The following is a 20,973-nucleotide window of genomic DNA, read 5'->3' on the forward strand; positions in this document are numbered from 1 at the left end:
CAGGAGTCTAATCCTGTGCTCTCAGGCCAACCTGGTTAGGCCAAGAGGATACCCCAGATGTACGTCTCCTTAACTTTGCAAACCTCTGCAGAGTAATTTTACTTTCTCACGAGGAAGGGTTTGCCTGTTTCTTGAGTGGGCCCAATAGACCTGAACAAGTGATAAGGATGAGTAGAAGGATCTCGTAACCATGGTAACCTGTATTAGTCCTTTCTCTAAATGGTAAAAAGGAATACCTGAGATCAAGTAATTTTTTAGGTTAGTGCAAAAGTATTTGTGGTTTTTGCCGTGAAAAGTAATGGCAAAATGGCAAAAAGTAATGGGGCACAGAAATGTCATATGGTTGTAAGTGGTCTCATTATCACTGTCTATTCAGTCCACCAGCTTCCGCTAACATCAGTTTAGCTCCCATGAAGCTATGCACCCAAGCTTTGTTCAGTACCTGGGGCATAGGAATTAATTTAATTTGTTTTATTTTATTATTTTTCTTGAGATGGAATTTCACTCTTGTTGCCCAGGCTAGAGTGCAATGGTGCGATCTTGGCTCACCACAACCTCTGCCTCCTGGGTTCAAGCGATCCCAAGAGGTGTCTCAGCCTCCCGAGTAGGTGGGATTACAGGCATATGCCACCATGCCCGGCTAGGTTTTGTTTTATTAATAGAGACAGGGCTTCTCCATGTTGGCCAGGCTGGTCTCAAACTCCTAACCTCAAAATATCCACCCACTTCAGCCCCCAAAGTGCTGGGAATACAGGCATGAGCCACCAGGCCTGGCCAGAAATCAATTTTAATGGCAAAAACTGTGATGATTTTTGCACCAACACAATATAAAGACAATTAGTTTAATTGGTTCATGGTTCTGTAGGCAATACAGGAAGGGTGGTGGCATCTGCTTTTAGGGAGACCTCAGGAAGCTTCCAATCATGGTGGAAGGTGAAGGGGAGCAGGGGTGGCAGGGGTTGGGGGTAGAGGTGCCACATACTTTGAAATAATCAGATCTCACAAGAACTCACTATCATGAGGAGTTATGATGTAACAGTGTAATGGGGATGGCACTAAACCATTCATGAGAATCCACCCCTATGATCCAATCACCTTCCACCGGGCCCCACTTCCAACATTGGGGATTACCTTGCCACATGAGATTTAGGTGAGGACGTATATTCACACCATTCATGACCATAAACACCAGCATTTATTTTGTGCTTTCCATGTGCCAGACTGCCCATGGTTTCTTTCATTCAGTCATATACTTGCTGAGAGCCAGCCTACACCATGACAGAGAACCAAATCAGAAAATTAAAGACACTGCCTCACATACATGCTCAAAGCCTGAATGTGTACATTAATGTGTTTTTTTTTTTCCCCAAGACAGAGTCTTGCTCTGTCATCCAGGCTGGAGTGCAGTGGCTTAGTCTGGGCTCACTGCAATCACTGCCTCCTGGATTCAAGCAATTCTCCTGCCTCAGCCTCCCAAGTAGCTGGGATTATAGGCACTTGCCACCATGCCTGGCTAATTTTTGTATTTTTAGTAGAGTCAGGGTTTCACCACGTTGGCCAGGCTGGTCTCGAACTCCTGACCTCGTAATCTGCCCACTCCTACCTCCCAAAGCGCTGGCATTACAGGCATAAGCCACTGGGCCCGTCCTGATTAATGGTTTTATTTGAAATCAGAAGGCATTTATTATACTCTTGATTCATCCCATGTAGCTAACACGTCATTAACATCCCAGCAGGGACTGCTCAACATGGATGTGGTAGTCCTTGAAATAGTATCATCCTTTCTCAAACATGATATAACCCACACCTTGCACCAATCCTGTAAGACAGCATTGTTCTCTCTTTACAATCAGGGACATAGAGGCTTAGAGAGCTTCCCTGAGGTTACTCAAGTTGTGCTGTAAATGACAGAGCTGGCCAGGCACAGTGGCTCATGCTTATAATCCTAATTCTTTGGGAGGCTGAGGCAGGTAGATCACTTGAGGCCAGGAATTCGAGACCAGCCTGGCCAACATGGTGAAACACAATCTCTATTAAAAGTACAAAAATTAGCCAGGCGTGGTGGCAGGTGTCTATGGTGCCAGCTACTCGGGAGGCCGAGGCAGGAGAATCGCATGAGCCTGGGAGGCAGAGGTTGCAGTGAGCCCAGATTGTGTCACTGTACACCAGTCTGTGCAATAGGGTGAGACTCCATCTCAAAAAAAACCAAAATAATATAAAGTAAGTGGCAGAGCTGCAACTCAAGTGCTTGCTTTTCTGCCACTAAGAGCAGCATGCTTTTTCCTGGCCTCCTTGGACCTTGTAGTTGAAAGCCTATGTGCTCTAGTGAGGTGAGACCGCCCCCTTGGTGACTGTGTGTGTTCTCTGGTACACAGTGAGCCCCAGCAAGGAGATCAAGATCGTGTCTGCAGTGAGGAGGAGCAGCATGAGCAGCTGCGGCAGCAGCGGGTACTTCAGCAGCAGCCCCACCCTCAGCAGCAGCCCCCCTGTGCTCTGCAACCCCAAGTCTGGTGAGTGCCCAAAAGGTGGCCCCGCTCCTGACTCCGGCTGTGGGGACTTGGGCAAGTCCCTGGGAAGTGGAATCTAAGATAGAGGGAGACTAGTATGTGGGCTCGAAGAAGTTAGAGCATGCTCTCGGGGTCCGCACGAGTTGAATGGAAGGGAAGGAAGAATTGGGCTGAAGGAGAAATTGGGTTGTAGCCCAGTCTGCGTGAAGACTATCATTGACCCAGTGGGACCTCTGGAGCTGGGATGGCCCTTCCAAGTTGACTGGAGTTGTGTTGAGGGGGCTGGGCCTTTGGATCCACATGTTGACCAGTTATTAGGTATCGGTGGCCTCTGGGAGGAGGCCATGACCTTGGGCAAAGCAGCTGTCTTCAGAGAGATGGTCCCTAAGACAGCTGAAGGCTGTCTCCATTAGCACTCCCAGAGCTGGGAGGAGTCCCTGAGCCCTGAAGGCGGCTTTGGGCAGTGTGTGACAGTGTTCACTACGGCAGGAGAAATAGCACTTCCCCAGAATGCGGCAGATGCAAAGATCTGTCGTGGCCTAGCAGCCTTAAGGAAGACGCCTGGATCTCTGCAAACCCAACCATCCCTGGAACTGACCCTGGGTGCCCTGTAGTTTCAAAATCTGCTCATCAACCCCCATGGCCTTTATATTCCAGGAAAAATATCTAGGCACAAAGATTGTTAGTGAACACGTACTTAGAAACAGTCCTTCTTCCACCCAGTCAGTTCATCAAACCCCCAGGAACTGGTAATCATTGAAACTGCCCTTTCTCACCACCCCTTACTAACCTCGTGTCCGCACTGCCCTCCTTGTCAGGATGAGGATGTGTGGTCCATCCCTACAGTAACCACCAGAAAACACTCTCAAACCTATTTGTTTAGTGCACTGCCCACCCCCAGTTCAGTTTGTCACCTTTGAGGAAGAGGCTCTGTTCCTTTAGTTCAGGTTGCTTCCTCACCATCAGATCTTGGGGGTACAAAGATGACAGGTCATCACCCCCAACTCAATGAATACACTACCTCTTTGGAGAAAAAAAAGATTTCATGTTAGTAAGAATAAGGACTAATTGATGCTGTTCAAAAGGCTTTGAGAGAAAACTCTGTCATCTAATGCTGTTATCTAGGAAGGTGGTTATTTTTCCTGATCTAACTCTTTTCTTTTTTTGCGGCCTTCTGGAAAGTTAGCATCAGGAATAAAGTTGTAACCTGTAAGTGAATGAAGAAACTTGCTTCTACTCTGTCCTGACTGAATAGTCGTTGAGTATTTGGTTTTTCAATTACTGGAGCTTGCTGATTAAGTAGAATGAAAAAGGAGAACTGAATTCTTAGAAATGGGATGTTTGAAGCCCTCATAGAAATCTGACAGGCGGCCGGGTGCAGTGGCTCACACCTATAATCCCAGCACTTTGGGAGGCCGAGGCGGGTAGATCACCTGAGGTCAAGAGATCGAGACCATCCTGGTCAACAAAGTGAAACCCCGTCTCTACTAAAAATACAAAAAATAGCTGGGCATGGTGGTGTGTGCCTGTTGTCCCAGCTACTCAGGAGGCTGAGGCAGGAGAATTGCTTGAACCCAGGAGGTGGAGGTTGCAGTGAGCCGAGATTGCACGACTGCACTCCAGTCTGGGTAACAACAGCGAAACTTCGTCTCAAAAAAAAGAAAGAAAGAGAGAAAGAAATCTGACAGGCATCCTCAAAGTTCAAAGCAAAATATCTCAGTTTCAAACAAGGGTCAGTGGTGCCATCACCATTTTACATGTTTTTCATTGCATATGAGAGAATATGAAAACAGTGTTAATTACTGAAATTAGCAACAAAATCCATGTTCCGTGAGGTAGGTTAGTAGTGTTTCCTCTTTCTCCTTGCCTCTGGGTCAAAGGGGAAAGTTTACTGTTATGCAGGCAGAAGAGAAAGGTCTTGTTTCCTTTCTTGGGTTTCTAAGAATAAGAGCTGTCAGGACTGAGTTGTGGTTTGTAAATCCCACTTCTTACCCATAGTTTGACAAGCTTCTCTCTCGAGAGGGTTCCCAAGACCCATGAGCTCATCTGTGTTTTTTTATTCTCAAGCAGATGATCAAGACTTCATGGTGAGGCATTTAAAAATTAATTATCTCTCAGGAGGTTGGAAAAGAAAAAATTAAAAAAAAAATTAATTATCCTATATGTAACAGCATATGTTTTTTAGTACTATATATAAATGCCCTAAGCCAGATACACACACACAAAAACAGTTCTAAAGGTATTGATGTAATCAGTATCATTGTGATAAGCAATAAGTTTCCAAGGATATGAAAAGAGACCATCCTGGCCAACATGGTGAAACTCCGTCTCTACTAAAAATACAAAAATTAGCTGGGCATGGTGGCGCGCGCCTGTAGTCTGAGCTACTTCGGAGGCTGAGGCAGGAGAATCACTTGAACCCAGGAAGCAGAGGTTGCAGCGAACTGAGATCATGCCACTGCACTCCAGAATGAGACTCCGTCTCAAAAAAAGAAAAGAGAATGTTTTCCCTGGGCCTCAATGTTTTTTTTTTTCAATAAAATAAAGAGGAGAAGTGCATTAAAAGTAGTGATTAGCACCTCTGCCAAATAGAACAGTGTGATTCCTGTATCCAAATTCATAAGCCCCCTGGGGGGTTATGGGGAGTGGGAAGAGAGTTATTTGACAGGGAATAAAAAGATTTTGATCCTCAAATATTGACCAGTTTTCTTATCTCCAATCCATCTACTGAGAGAGTCTATTTCCATTTTGATATCTGACCGACTCCCTCTTGATTGGCGAACATGTTTTCCCTTTTATGAGATTTCTGAAAGCAAAGGCGATAAGATCAGCCACCTGTCACCTCAACAAGAAGCACTGGATTGCCTTTCACTGAGAGGGTGCTTGTCAGGCCAGAAGGCCGAGCACGTAACCAGAGGGCAAGGCCCAGCTGCCTGGTGGGTCATCAGGCCCCGCCCCACGCCGCCTTTCCTTGTCTGCCACAACCTGGTTCCAGGACTGCACCTGACCTCTGACTGCCACTAGCAAAGGGGATCGGAGGGTGACACTTCAGCAGGTCAGGTCCCTTGGCTGAGGCCTTTTCTATTTCTCTGTGGCACTTCAAGTTCATGACGTCTACAGAGCTGAATTAAAATGGTCCCTGTTCCCCGATCCCCTGGCTACTTGAGGAAGGTACGGCAGCGCCTCTCCAATTCTTAGTGAGAACAGGGTGGATGGGGAGGTTCATTGTCAGTGGATTTTAGGCAGCCATAAGTGAGGAATTGGCTGCTGTCTGCCATCTTGGTAGGCACAGCAGTGAGCTGATGTGAAGAGAGGTCTTAGGAGGACTGCATGCCACTATCTTCCTGAGCTTCTAGATCCTTCCTTTTGCTTGCAGGACAGCGTGGCACAGGAGCAAGTGTGGCACAGTAGCTGAGAGTGTGGGCACTGGCGTTTAACGCCTGAGCTTCTTTCCTCTTCTGCCACACCCATTAGTTCTGGTACTTTGGACATAATCAATTTAACTTTTTCTGAGGTGGTTTTTGCAGTTATAAAATGGGGTAACAATGATCCTAACTCATTCATTCTTGTAACGATTATGTGAGTTAATATATTCACAGCACTTTGCATGGTGCCTCTCTAGCACATGTCGAGTACTCAGAAAAGGTCACTAGCGTTATTACATAGGGCAGAAAGCAGTGTGTACAGGCGGTCCTAGGTGTTAAGAAGGAAATGAATGAAGCTTTAGTGTGTGGGATGGGTGCAGGACGTTGGACGAAGAGGGTCTTAACTTTGACATATATAAATTCATTTCAGGAGTTAAAGAAATGTGAGAATCAGAAGACATACCTTTTTGTTTTCCTTATTGAAACAATTCAGGCTGGGCACGGTGGCTCATGCCTGTGATCCCAGAACTTTGGGAGGCTGAGGCAGGCAGATCGCCTGAGGTCACGAGTTCGAGACCAGCCTGACCAACATGGTGAAACCTTGTCTCTACTAAAAATACAAAAATTAGCTAAGTGTGGTGGTGTGTGCCTATAATCCCAGCTACTCAGACATGTGAGGCAGGAGAATTGCTTGAACCCAGGAGGCAGAGGTTGCAGTGAGCTGAGATTGTGTCATTGCACTCCAGCCTGGGCAACAAGAGCAAAATTCTGTCTCAAAATATATATATAAATATATATATATATTTGACCTTTCCCTTTATCCCCCGTCCCTGGCACACTTGCTTTTCTTCCCTTTCTTTTTTTTCCTTAGCTTTGTAAGGTAGGTTTAGGGTTATTTATGTTCGCTGCTATTTTCTGTCTCCACTCAGCTAAAATACAAACTGTGAAGCAGGGATCTTTGCCACATTTTTTCACTGATGGTCACCTATGAGATATCAATGAATACCTGCCGAATGCATGGATGGAGAACTTGGAAGTGCTTATTTCTTGACGTTGTGTTTATCTCACAGTGCTGAAGAGACCCGTCACGTCTGAGGAACTCCTTACTCCCGGGGCTCCGTATGCAAGGAAGACATTCACGGTAGGCTGATGCTCTGACTTTTTTCTCCCATTTTTCTGCACCAGGTCCATGTGTCATTGGGTAGCTTATAGACTGAAATGAAAATAACTTTTCTAATTTTCTTTTTGATTTTAGCATAACTATGGTAATAGGCTTTCTTGACCTTAAGGCACTTAAATACATTAGGACTTCACATGCCTTATTATTAATATAGCATTTAAAATGTTTTTGATGTGTTCTTTTTTAAAGAAAAGATTTTGGGCTGGGTGCAGTGGCTCATGCCTGTAATCCCAGCACTTTGGGAGGCTGAGGTGGGCGGATCACCTGAGGTCAGGAGTTCAAGACCAGCCTGACCAATGTGATGAAACCCCATCTCTACAACAAATACAAAAAAATTAGCCAGGCCTGGTGGTGGCATGTGCCTGTAATCCCAGCTACTCAGGAGGCTGACACAGGAGAATGGCTTGAACCTTGGAGGCAGAGGTTGCAGTGAGTAGAGATAGCGCCATTGCACTTCTTCCTGGGCAACAAGAGTGAAACTTCATCAAAGAAAGAAAAGAAAAGAAAAGAAAAGGGGAGAGAAGAGAAGAGAAAAGAAAAGATTTCCATGATGCATTTATTCTAATTTAATTGCAAATTTTAAGATTGGCATCATTTGCACTTCCATTTGCCTTAAAATCTAATAATTTCAGATTTCATTTCCCACCATTAGTAATTTACGTTATTAGATTTTAAGGTAAATGAAGTGCAAATGATATCAGTAATCGCTTCTGCATCATAATTCTAGAAATTATTTAAAACATTAAGGGAGTGTTAAGGTAGAGAAAGGAAACTGTGGGATAAATCGTCTCTTGTAGGCATGGCACTCTGACAATGTGAGCATGCCTTCAGGTACCCAAGCCTCTGACTTGTTGTGAGCGGCTCCGACCGCCTGCCCCTTCTTGGAGGTCCTTTAGGTTCCTTCTGCCTGCATTGGATTTCTTCAAACAGAATGAAAGTGCTCGTCTCAGCATCAGGGCACCCATTCCCCTTGCCATGTCTCCTGTCAATCTCCTCGAATCCAAGTTAACACCTCTTCAAAGCACTTCTCCTCCTCCTTCATCTTCTAACTTTAGTGGCATTGCGAGGCTGGAGGGTGGAATTCTATCCACACTCAGTCATGCTGCGAACATTTGCTGAGGGCTACTTCACATTCTGACTGCTGAGGAGCTAATAGGAGAAGGGCACTGATAACATGTCTGTACCAGGGGAAAAGATAAACTGTACCTTTGGAAGTGAAATTGAGTATAATATACAAATAACAGCAAACTGTAAAGTCATGGAAGTGCCTGAAAATCTGGAGCATTTCCACAAAAATTTTCATTTGCCTCCCTGTTTTTCCTCAGTCTCCAGCATTCAAGAGACAGTAGATTGTATTTTGAAAGTATTTATTTTTGATTTATTATTATTTTTATTATTTTTGAGTTGGAGTTTTGCTCTTGTTGCCTGGGCTGGAGTGCAATGGTGCAATCTTGGTTCACCGTAACCTCCAACTCCTGGGTTCAAGTGATTCTCCTGCCTCAGCCTCCCGAGTAGCTGGGATTACAGGCATGCACCACCACGACCGGCTAATTTTGTATTTTTAGTAGAGATGGGATTTCACCATGTTGGTCAGGCTGGTCTTGAACTCCCAACCTCAGGTGATCCACCCACCTCAGCCTCCCAAAGTGCTGGGATTACAGGTGTGAGCCATCACACCCCACCCCTAATTTTTGATTTAAATGCCAACATTGTTAGTAATTGGTTGTGAGTGTGTTTCGGCTGTGTTTTGGTTGGGCTATGTGTGAAAGACATGGCTAGGAGCTGTCCAGGGAATGAAACTGTCAGCTCTAATAATGATTTCTATAGAAAAGGCCTGCTCTAATTCCAAACAACTTTTGGGTTAGAGTCTAAGTTCATTGTGAACTTTACGTACTTCTTTCATTTAGCCCCCTTGGTGGAGAATATTGTGTTTTAAGAAAGCCAAGTCTAGGCTGGGAGTGGTGGCTCACGCCTGTAATCCCAGCACTTTGAGAGGCTGAGGAGGGTGGATACCTGACCTCAGGGGTTCAAGACCAGCCTGACCATCATGGTAAAACCCTGTCTCTACTAAAAACACACAAAATTAGCCAGGCGTGGTGTTGTGTGCCTGTAATCCAGTTATTTGGGAGGCTGAGGCCAGAGAATCACTTGAGCCCCATGAGGTGGAGGTTGCAGTGAGCTGAGATTGCACCACCGCACTCCAGCCTGGGTGACAGAACGAGACTCTGTCTCAAAAAAAAGAAAGCCAGATCTCTTTATTTCCCACCATTAGTAATTCAAATAATTATGCTAGACTTCAATGACATTGCAGAGTCAAGAGTGTATCATTTGGATATTGGGGAAAAGAACAAACTTAGGGTAGAAATTGTTATATGGAGAGACCTTTCAACCATGTTAAGACTTTTCATAAACCTTCTGCTGGAGTCTGACATTAAATTGTGTAACAGCCTAAGAAAGAGAAAATCTTCCAGTTGTTTACTGAATCATGTCTTCACAGGAGCGTCTTCTTTCTGCCAAACAGGTTTTATATATATATATATATATATATATATATTTACCACATTTTCTGCAGGGAGATGCCCGCATTTGTGATAGAAGCAGTGTTCCAATCCCCTGGCAGGGAAGAAAGAAACGGAAGAAGATATGTCACAGCGCACGCTTAATCCTGGGCTGGTTTTCTCTCTCTCAGAAGAATAAGCAAACTGCCGGAGACAGTCGGCTGCTTGCTAATTGTGGTTTTCCTCTCTAGATTGTTGGTGATGCGGTTGGCTGGGGTTTTGTGGTGCGAGGAAGTAAGCCATGCCACATCCAGGCTGTCGACCCCAGTGGCCCTGCAGCCGCAGCAGGAATGAAGGTACTAATGGTTCTTTCTCACCCTCTTTTATATCTGTCCTGGGTTCTTCATGCCAAGTTGGCCATGATTCTTACCAGAAACCTAAACTCGTCTTATTTTGTGTCCTTTTCTGTTTCTGCCCTCTCTTTCTTGTCCTCCAAAGTCTTTAAGCTTTCCCTGGCTCTTCCCTCGCTTCCAGTGAACATTTGGAAGTGTCTAGTCGGACACAGTGGCTCACACCTGTAATCCCAGCATTTTCAGAGGACAAGGCAGGCAAATCACTTGAGGTCAGGAGTTCAAGACCAGCGTGGCCAACATAGCGAAACCCTGTCTCTACTAGAAATATAAAAATTAGCTGGGTGTGGTGGCGCGCACCTGTAATCCCAGCTACTCAGGAGGCTGAGGCGGGAGAATGGCTTGAACCCGGGAGGCAGAGGTTGCAGTGAGCCAAGGTCGCGACACTGCACTCCAGGCTGGGTGACGAAGAGAGACTCTGTCTCAAAAACAACAACAGCAACAACAACAACAAAAACATTTAGCAGTGTCTAAATACCACTAGCTTAATTTCATTATTTGGTGCCATGTGTAATTTTTCTCCCCAAGTGTTTTGGTTTCATTTTTGTCCAATTTCCTTTACCCTTTCTGAATGGGGTTAAAATGAAGCCAAGCACATATGATAGAGCAGCCAGGAGAGCAATTTCCTACCTCCCTGGTGTTTGGAGGTTTTCTCCAAATCCCCCCTGGTGCTTCACATGTTTCCCCTCAACCAATACTGAGTTTGAAAAATTATATATTTCATTTTCCTTCAATCTTTGTGTAATCACATGGTAAAACCCAGTCTCTACTAAAGATATGAAAAATTAGCCAGGTGTGGTGGCTCACTCCTGTAATCCCAGCTACTTGGGAGATTGAGGCAGGAGAATTGCTTGAACCCGGGAAGCAGAGGTTGCAGTGGGCTGAGATTGTTACACCACTGTACCCCAACCTGGGCATCAGAGCAAGAAAGACTGTCTCAAGAAAAAGAAAAAAGACACATATACAGTCAAGAAAATTTGGAAAATATATACAAGCAGGAAAAAAATTAAAATGACTTCTAATCTTCCCTGACTCAGACTACTGTTAACATTTTTAAAGCAGATTTATTGAAGTATGTAATTGGCATCCTATAAAGTGTGGCCATTAACATTTTGATTTACATTCTTCTAGGCTTCTTGTGTGTATATAGATGTTATGTACATTGTTTTTATTTATACAGAAATACACTATACGAGGCTGTTGAGGTTTTCTGCTTTGAAATACCTTTATAGAGCACAACTTTGTTGTATTGTCTGAAATGTTTCACAAGAGGATATTTGTCTTGATTTTCTGAAACCATAAGAGGATGCAGAAAGCTTAAAAGCTAAAGATCATTTCCCTGTTCATTTATTCAATACTTTCATCCTCTTCCATCAGCTTTTTCCTAGAGTAGCAATAAGCGTGATTGGGATCTCCGCCACTCTGATTTCCAGCATGAACGCTCTGGCATTGGTTTGCATGCTGGAAAAAATAAGTGGGCAACAGAAAATGGCTCAAGGAAGCAAAGAGCACATTTACTGCCTGCCCAGATAATCAGCACTGGTAGGATTAGAGGCTGCCTCTGCCTTTTGATTTGAAGACCTCACTCCTATCAGGGAGGCACAGGCCCCGGGGTCTTGTGCTCTGGGGTAGGCTTGGAAACCCTGCTGGCTAAGGTGGTACCTGGCAGAGCCCTTCTACCTTCCCAGGACTGCAGTGGGCACAGCACCAAAGCAACTTGGAGTAAGAATGTTGGCCAGGATCATAAAAAAAGCAAGCACTTGCATCCATGCTGAGGCTGACTTTTTCATTTTCTAGTGGAACTCTTGGCTGGGGAAGGGTTTTATATTTATTTCCATAATAAAAAGTACCTAGCATAAATTTTTTTTGGCACAAGGCTTCAGTTCTGAGTGTGCACTCATTCACATGATGCTTTGGTGTAAAGTGCATTTCTTTTGAGGAAAGCAATGAAGGTATTTACATCACAACTAAAGACCTTGTTTTGCTTAGCCAAGTATACAGTGAAATTAATTGATTTTAGTTTATCTTTGTTGATGTACATACATAACTATTCTGGGTATCATTAACTGATTAACTCTTTAATGTATATACCCTGATTGATGTTTTACCTGATACGTTTTTTCAATTTCATAAGCTAATACTTCATATGGTTTATATGTTTAGTTTCTTCAGAGGTATACAGTGGTTTTCTTATGTTATAGAGCTTCACAGAGTTCATTAGAGCACTCTTTCCATCAGCTTATTATTACACAGCTCTCTGGTCCAGCAAAACATCTGTTCTGTGGTTCTGTGATCAAAGCAGTTTTAAACTGCCACATACTTCACCCCCATCTTAGAAATTCACAGAGCATATTAGCATGTTAAAAATTCTGACGAATCTGGCAGGAGGAAAAAAGCTGGTTTAAATTGTTTAGCATAACATTTTATCATTTAAGAGAAACATGCAAAGGAATCTTTATCAGTGTTGTTGGTAAGATATAGCCCTAAAAGTCTTCTAAGAAGATGCTTTTGGCCAAACTGCATGGGAATTAGTATAACGTCATGCATCACTTAACAACAGGGCTATGTTCTGTGAAATGGGTTTTAAGGCGATTTTGTCATTGTGTGACCATCATGGAGTGTACTTACACAAACCTAGTGGTACAGCCTACCTGGACAGCGTGTTACTGTGCTAAATACTGCAGGCCATTGTAACACAATGGTATTTGTGTATCTTATTTATTTATTTATTTATTTAATTTTTTATAGAGATGGGGTTTCAACCATCTCAATCTGGGCAGGATGGTCTCAATCTCCTGACCTGTGATCTGCACACCTTGGCCTCCCGAAGTGCTGGGATTACAGGTGTGAGCCGCTGCGCCCAGCCGTGTATCTAAACATAGGAAAAGTAATGAATTGAGCTATAATGTTATGACAACTATGATGTCACTGGGCAATGGGAATCTTTTAGCTCCATTACAATCTTATAAGATGATGAAGGGCTGGGCGCAGTGGCTTATGCCTGTAATTCCAGCACTTTGGGAGGCTGAGGTGGACAGATCACCTGATGTCAGGAGGTCCAGACCTACCTGGCCAACATACCAAAACCCAGCCTCTACTAAAAATAGAAAAATCAGTCGGACATGCTGGTGGGTGCCTGTAGTCCCAGCTACTCAAGAGGCTGAGGCAGGAGAATTGCTTGAACCTGGGAGGCGGAGGTTGCAGTGAGCCAAGATCGTGCCATTGCACTCCAGCCTGGGTATCAAGAGGGAAATCCCATCTCAGAAAACAAAATAAAAAAAAAGAAAGAAAAGATGATGGGACCACCATATATATGCAGTTTGTAGTAGACTGAAACGTCATTATGCAGTGCATGACTATACAGAGATATATATTTTTAGTATTATGGTTTGGTGGTTAAATTAAAACAACAGCAAATACCATGTCTTGCCATAGAGTTTGGCTGTTTATATTTATTTGAAATCATTTTGTATGTTATTTTCTTACCTAAAATACTGAATAAATTATTTCCTATTATACCATTTGTCATAATTTCACTTAAAAACAAGCCATTTGTATGATCTAATCGCAAAGGCTTGTTCCCACCAACCTGACATGACTGCTATCTTCAACTTGGAAAACTGCACAGTTTGGGGTGTGTAGTCCTCAAGAGGGTCCTGGAGTGCCCTGTGGGAAGGATCCACCCACTTGGGCACTGATTCACCTGCTAGGTCTGAGTGGTGGAAATTGTCCAATAGATGCCTCCTTTGGCATCTCTGACTGTCCAGAGCTGACCTAGGGTGGTGTAAAGTACCTCGGTGTCTCTTCCTGCACTGAATGTCGGGTTCTCCCTGTAGTCACGGTTCTCATTTTCTCTGGGTTTTGAATGGGGACAGGGCCTTGTATCTCAGTGTTTGTGGCTACTTCATCCAGTGAGATTGTCATACTTTTGCTATAGCTCCTTTTTTTTTTTTTTTTTTGAGATGGAGTTTCGCTCTTGTTGTCTAGCCGAGAGTGCGGTGGCGTGATCTCAGCTCACTGCAACCTCCACCTCCCAGGTTCAAGTGATTCTCCTGCCTCAGCCTCCCTAGTAGCTGGGATTACAGGCATGTGCCACTATGCCTAGCTAATTTTGTGTATTTTTAGTAGAGATGGGATTTCACCACGTTGGCCAGGTTTGACCCAGCATCTTTGAATCTGGAGTTATTCTTATTTTGAAAGTTCTTTTACTTAAAAAATAAAATCTGCAAACCTCATGCTTGGAGGACTTTTGTTTGGCACTACAATTCTAGAGGGAGCATGAAATATGGAAATCATCAAAAGTTTTGTCAACTCATACAATGCATTTACATCCAGAAGTTGTTTCCTGCATTTTTCCTTTGATGACTTTTCACTCATCCTTGAAGAATTTTATATCCAGGGCTTCTGGTTTTCTTTCAGTGCAAAGGGGAAAGGAGCAAACAAGAGAAGGAACTGTCTCTTCAATGTACTTGACCCTGTACCATGCAAGCCCCTTTCTCTACAGGAGCTCATGTAATGTCAGCATCCAAATACTCATATCCCGGAGGGAGAGATCATTCCAGGAGGAAAAATTCTGTCTCTTATCTCTTTGCTGCCACTTTGAAAGGGAAGCCAGTTCCTTCCTTAAGCTGTTTTTTTTTTTTCTTTTTTTAGACAGTCTCACTCTGTTGCCCAGGCTGGAGTGCAGTGGTGCGATCTTGGCTCACTGCAACCTTTACTTCGCAGGTTCAAGTGATTCTTCTGCTTGAGCCTCCTGAGTAGCTGGGACTACAGGCATGTGCCACCATGCCCCATTTTGCATGTTTAGTAGAGATGGGGTTTCGCTATGTCGGCCAGGCTTGTCTCAAACTCCTGACCTTAAGTGATCTGCCAAAGCCACCACACCAAACCCCCAAGCTATTCTGTACGTTACAGTCCAATGAATATTGTGAAACGTTGGCTTCCTGTCACAAACCCTGAATGATATAATCTTTTTTTAAAATCACATCAAGTCTAAACCCATTTCTGGACCACACTATCCGTGATAACCTTATTTTACATGATCCTCTAGAAGGTATTCTCTGCTCTAGTTCGGGAGAATATTTACATTTCAGGAATACATCATGATTATACCTATGTCTGCCTTTCCAGAAAATCTAATTAAGTGACTCAGATACTCAAAATACTCTAATGGCTCTCCATTACAATAAGAATAAACTGAGATGTTTTCTGTGGCCTACAAAGTCTGTAATCTGGGCCCTACTTCTCATGCCTTTATCTCCTTCCCGGGCCTTCTCTCTGTCCCAGAAACTGGGTTTGTTCCTGCCTAGGGCTGAATGGCTGGTTCCATTGTTGTCCTTCAAGTCTCAGATTAAATGTTAATTTTTTAGAGCAATCTTCCTTGAATACCCTGTGATATTCCTTCTGTTTTCCTCCAATTACGTCTCCTCATATCACCACGTGGTTTTAGTCATTTTAAGCTGCTATATACAATGGATGGCTTAAATGACAAACATTTGTTTGGGAAGCCCAAGATGGAGATGCTGGCAGACCCTGTGTTTGTTGAGGGTCTGCTTTCCGGTTTGCAGTTGGTCATCTTCTCCCTGTGTGCCAGCAGGATGATACGGCTCCAATGAGTGGAGGAAACCAGGTTCTGTATCTTGAATCGAATTGGAAAAAATGACACGGACACACATGGAGTCGTTTTAAGGAGTGGAGAGTTTAATAGGCAAGAAAGATGGGAGAAGGCAAAAGATGGAAGCTCCCCCGTGCAGAGACGGAGCCGGGGTGGGGGGGGGGGTTGCGGCTCTCCAAAGCCGAAAGAGGAGACATCAGGGGCCATGAATACCAGCCAGTTTTATGAGTAGGCTGGAGGAGGCGGTGCCTGATACGCATAGGGCTCAGGGGATTGGTTTGACCAGGCATGTCATTCACATCACCCGAAAAAGCTGGCCCTCCCACCTGAGCCTTTTAATATGCAAATACAGGGCGACTTGATGTTCTACACATGTGGGGATATGTGGGGTGGCCATGTTGCCAGGAACATGTGGAGCAAGGGCAAGAAATGGGGGCAATCACCCATGTTTGGATGGACCCAATTTCTAATGGCCGGCATCTGCATATCAAAGGTTGCTGATCTGGTTCTAAGAACTGCTTTAAAAATGAAAACTTCCCAAGGACCCCTTTTCCTCACTATCTGCCTAAAATAATAACTCCTACAACAATGATATAGTAACAGAGAGCAAGAGCAAGTTCTCTCTAGCCTCTGCTTAATAAAGGCACTAATCCCATTCATCAGGGCTCAACCTCATTACCTCCCAAGTGCCCACCTTCTAATACCATCACATTGGGGGTTAGAGTTTCAATGTATGCATTTTTTTGTTTGTTTTGAGACGGAGTTTCGCTCTTGTTGCCCATGCTGGAGTGCAATGGCCTGATCTTGGCTCACTGCAACCTCTGCTTCCTGAGTTCAAGTGATTCTCCTGCTTCAGCTTCCCAAGTAGCTGGGATTACAAGTGTGCACCAACACATCTGGCTAATTTTTGTATTTTTATTAGAGACAAGTTGGTCAGGCTGGTCTCGAACTCCTGATCTCAAGTGATCCACCTGTCCCAGCCTCCTAAGTGCTGGGAATACAGGTGTGAGCCACCACACCTGGGCTATGGAATTTTTTCTTTCTTTTTTTTTTTTTTTTTTTTAAAGAAAGAGTTTCCCTTTGTGACCCAGGCTGGAGTGCAGTGGTATGAACAGGGCTCACTGTAGCCTCCACCCCCTGGGCTCAAGCAATCCTCCTGTTAGCCTTCCAAGTAGCTGGGACCACCGGCACATCATGCCACCATCCCTGGCTAATTTCTGTGCTTTTCATAGAGATGGGGTTTCGCCATGTTGCCTAGGTTGGTCTCGAACTCCTGAGCTCAAACAGGTGATCCGCCCACCTCGGATACTAAAGTGTTGAGATTACAGACTTAAACCATCATGCCCAGCCTCAATGTATGAATTATGGGCATACACAAATGTTCAGTCTGTAACACCTGTCTTATTGTCTCCATTATATTTTTTAGAATGTGATCATATGTATTTATATGTTAATTGTCCATCTGTTTTCAACAGCCATTTAAATGTAGAGCCCTTGGCTGTCTTAACTACTATATTCTCAATACCTAGCACAATTCTTGGCATTAATAAGTGCTGGAAGCAGATTATTAAATGATTCAATGAACTAATAGTTTCAAAGAAAGGCTAAGGGAATACACCTTGTGACCACCAGCGTTGAATCCCCAGGATCTCTTACTGTCCTAACAACTGCCAAAGGTGGGTGGGTAGTGTTCTCCTTACTTTACTAATGAGGAAACCAAGACCTACTTTATCCTTTTCCCAAGGTCACCCAGCTTGTAAATATCCGAGTTAGGTTTCTCTGCCCCCAACACGCACATACTTCCTATTGTATTATTTCAACAAATGCAAACCCATGAGGTGGAGCCCAGTGGATGACATATTTTATTAAAACCTGAAACCACTGGCAAACTGCTCATGGATGCATGACCTTTCACGGCTTTTGCAGAGAGAATTTGTTTTCTTGTTGGAGTGGTCACGTGTTCACCTGCGTTGGCTTGAAGATGATCAAGTAAATAATTTTCATTCTTGGCGTCAGCGCCTCACTGAGGTCAGGACTAGATCTTGTGGGGTCATCAAGTGAAAAATCCTGAATCCTCACTTGAAGTAGTTTAATCAACCACTTGTCAGAGCAAAGCACTCAGCCTTCAAGCTCTGAAGGAATTTGAGCCCTACTTGCAAATCAGGAGCAAAAGATAACCTTGCTGTTTTCTGGAAAGTTTATTTTTTCTTATGGGAATAATTAAATCCTGTGAGAAACAGTGTTCAGGTTTTCATGCTTCCCTGTGCCAAGTCTCAGAGGGATTTCAAGCTCCCGGCTTCTTTTTTTGTTTCCTGCCGTGATGAATTGATGGATGTGGACTTAATGGGGCCTTTTTTCCCCTCTGTTTATCTGTTACTTTGCATATTTACATAGAAACAGAACCATCTGAGTCAGAATAAAGAATTAGTGGCCATGATGTCCTTTTTTTTTCCTCTTTCAAAAATTCTTATTTTTCATAGCAAGGAAAAAAATGTCAAAATCCTGTTTTGGTCTTTCTTTCTGATGGTAACGTAACTGTCTATTTCATGGAATTTTCCCCCTGAACCAAGAAAGGCCAGTTTCCTAATTAATTTGGCCAAGATAGTTTGGGCACTGAAGAAGCAAATTGTGGAATGATTATCTCAATGATTATAAATTGAGAAAATGCCTTCTGTGATTTTTTTTTCCTCTTCCTAGGACACAGATCTTGAGGTGATGTTTTAAAAATATGTAGTTACAGCCAGACATGGTGGTTCATGCCTGTAATCTCAACATTTTGGGAGGCCAAGGCGGTTGGATCACTTGAGGTCAGGAGTTCGAGACCAGCTTGACCAAGAAGGTGAAACCCCCGTCTGTACTAAAAATACAAAAAATTAGCTGGGCATGGTGGTAGGCACCTGTAGTCCCAGCTACTCAGGATGCTGAGGCAGGAGAATTGCCTAAACCCGGGAGGCAGAGGTTGAAGCAAGCCAAGATTGTGCCACTGCACTCTAGCTTGGGCAACAAAGCCGAGACTGTCTCAAAAAAAAATAAATAAATAAACGTAATTCCTTTCCAGTGGAGTTCAGGAGAGTCCTATGGGATAGACAGCGTTGTGTTGTATGCAGTGCTATGTCTCACTGTTGCAGAGTGTAGCTTCTCAGTTAACAAAAGGTGAAAGGGTCAGCGTACCACTGGGCGTGACTGGGAGGAGAAAGATGACTACTTTGCTGCGAAGCGGTGGCCTGAGAGTGCCGATTCTCAGGGCCTCGGCGCAGAGCGCTTTTCAGTTCTGTATCCTTCCTTTGCAGGGAATTCTTCTGTGCCGGGCTCTGACAGCCTCAGTCATAAAGCTAACAGTGCACAGCTCCTTGTTCGGTCCCTGTTCACTGACCACTACCATGAGCTAGGCATTATTAACATAATAGGATTTATAGCCTAGACAGGAAGAAAGACTTTTTAAAAATGCACAGCTTTTGGCCAGTTATGGTGGCTCACACTGTAATTTCAGCACATTGGGAGACCGAGGAGGGCGGGTCACCTGAGGTCAGGCGTTTGACACCAGCCTGGCCAACATGGTGAAACCCCATCTCTAAAAATAAGATAATAAAATAAAATAAAATGCATACCTTTTAAGTGTATGGATTGGTAAGTTTGTCAGATGTGCACACTGGTGTCACTCTCAATCAGAGCACAGAACACATCTGTCCTTCCAGAGACCCCCTTGTGCCTCTTTCAAGTCAGCCTCTTTCACCAGAGGCAACCACTGATGTGATCCTGTCACGAGAAGTTAATTTAGGCTCTTAGAGTCAGACAGAGTCTTGGCTCCACGCCTCATGCCCATGTAACTTTTGGCAAATTGTCTCATTTCTCTGGGTTTCCTTCTCATCTGTTAACTAGGGATATGTGTGGTGTCTTCCTCATAGGACTGTGAGGGATTCAAGGACCTAATGCATGCAGGACCTCTCAGGCGGCTCAGCCATGAGGGGTTCCTCCTGTCTTCACCACAGTCTGGATACATGGGCACATCCAGCTTGTGAAATAAATCTGGCCAGGCTCAGTGGCTCACGCCTGTGATTCCAGCACTTTGGGAGGCCGAGGCAGGCCTTGAATCACAAAGTCAGGCATTCAAGACCAGCCTGACCAACATGGTGAAAACCTGTCTCTACTAAAAATACAAAATTTAGCTGGGTGTGGTGGCATGGGCTTGTAATCACAGCTACTCAGGAGGCTGAGGCAGGAGAATCACCTTACCCAGGAGGCAGAGGTTGCACTGAGCCGAGATCACGCCACTGAACTCCAGTCTGGGTGACAGAGGAAGACTCCGTCAGAAAGAAAGAGAGAAAGGGAAAAAGAAGAGAAAGAGAGGAGGGAGGGAGGGAAGGAAGGAAGGAAGGAAGGAGGGAGGGAGGGAGGGAAGGAAGGAAGGAAGGAAGGAAGGAAGGAAGGAAGGAAGGAAGGCAGGCAGGCAGGCAGGCAGGCAGGCAAGCTGAATAATTCTTCAGACTTGGAAATATGTCTTGAGTTCTCTGAGTTTCAGCTTTCCCAGATCGAGTTGTCCTCTGCCCTGTCACCCTAGAATCCTGCTCACTCCTCCCATGTCCCCCATGTTCCTTTCCTGTTCCTAACCTCATCTAAGTCACTACCACACTGCTCATTACTGAGGACCAAGGTCCTTTCTGACTCATTTCATTGGATTTCACCTTCACCCCGGTATCCCCCATCACCAGTACTGCATGTTCCCCCACTTTCAGAAATCTCCAGAAGCATCTCTTACCTCTTCTGCCAGTCCTCATTTTTTTGTTGTTATTTTATTATTATTATTGTTATTATTTTTGAAACAGAATCTCACTCTGTCACCCAGGCTGGAGTGCAGTGGCATGATCTTAGCTCACTACAACCTTTGCCTCCCAGGTTCAAGCAATTCTCCTTCCTCAGCCCCCCAAGTAGCAGCTGGGACTACAGGTGTACGCCACCATGCCCAGGTAATCTTTGCATTTTTAGTAGAGACGGGGTTTCACGATATTGGTCAGGCTGCTCTCGAACTTCTGACCTCAAATGATTCATTCTCTTAAGCCTCCCAAAGTGCTGGGATTACAGGCGTGAGCCACCGTACCTGGCTTGTTTTGTTTTCTGAGACAGGGTCTCACTTTGTCACTCAGACTGGAGTGCAGCAGTGCAAACGTGGTTCATTGTAGCCTTCACTTTCTGGGCTCAAGTGATCCTCCCACCTCAGCCTCCCAAGTAGCTGGGACTAGAGGCGTGAGCCATCACACCCAGCCTCCTTCTCATTCTTTTCATCTGATCCATCACGCTCCTTTTATCTTATGGCCCATGTTTGTGTTCCTCTAGGGCTTGAGTTTCTAGTTTGTGACTGGCAGGAGGGACCCTGCCAAAGAGCCCCGTCTTTAAGTGTCAGA

At 44.4% G+C, this 20,973-nt stretch overlaps 1 protein-coding gene across 2 annotated transcripts in view; it reads left to right on the top strand.

The window, feature by feature from the left end:
• DEPTOR (DEP domain containing MTOR interacting protein) overlaps positions 1 to 20,973 on the top strand; it is a 186,819-nt gene that overhangs the window by 127,550 nt on the left and 38,296 nt on the right. For both annotated transcript variants that reach the window (XM_032252670.1, XM_032252673.1), the window contains exons 6-8: positions 2,376 to 2,510; positions 6,943 to 7,013; positions 9,802 to 9,906. In XM_032252670.1, coding sequence (XP_032108561.1) covers positions 2,376 to 2,510; positions 6,943 to 7,013; positions 9,802 to 9,906 — 311 coding nt within the window. The remainder of the gene's footprint in view (positions 1 to 2,375; positions 2,511 to 6,942; positions 7,014 to 9,801; positions 9,907 to 20,973) is intronic.

This window comes from Sapajus apella, unplaced genomic scaffold, assembly GCF_009761245.1.
Source record: "Sapajus apella isolate SASKATOON/1434 unplaced genomic scaffold, GSC_monkey_1.0 scaffold3, whole genome shotgun sequence".
NCBI lineage: Eukaryota > Metazoa > Chordata > Mammalia > Primates > Cebidae > Sapajus > Sapajus apella.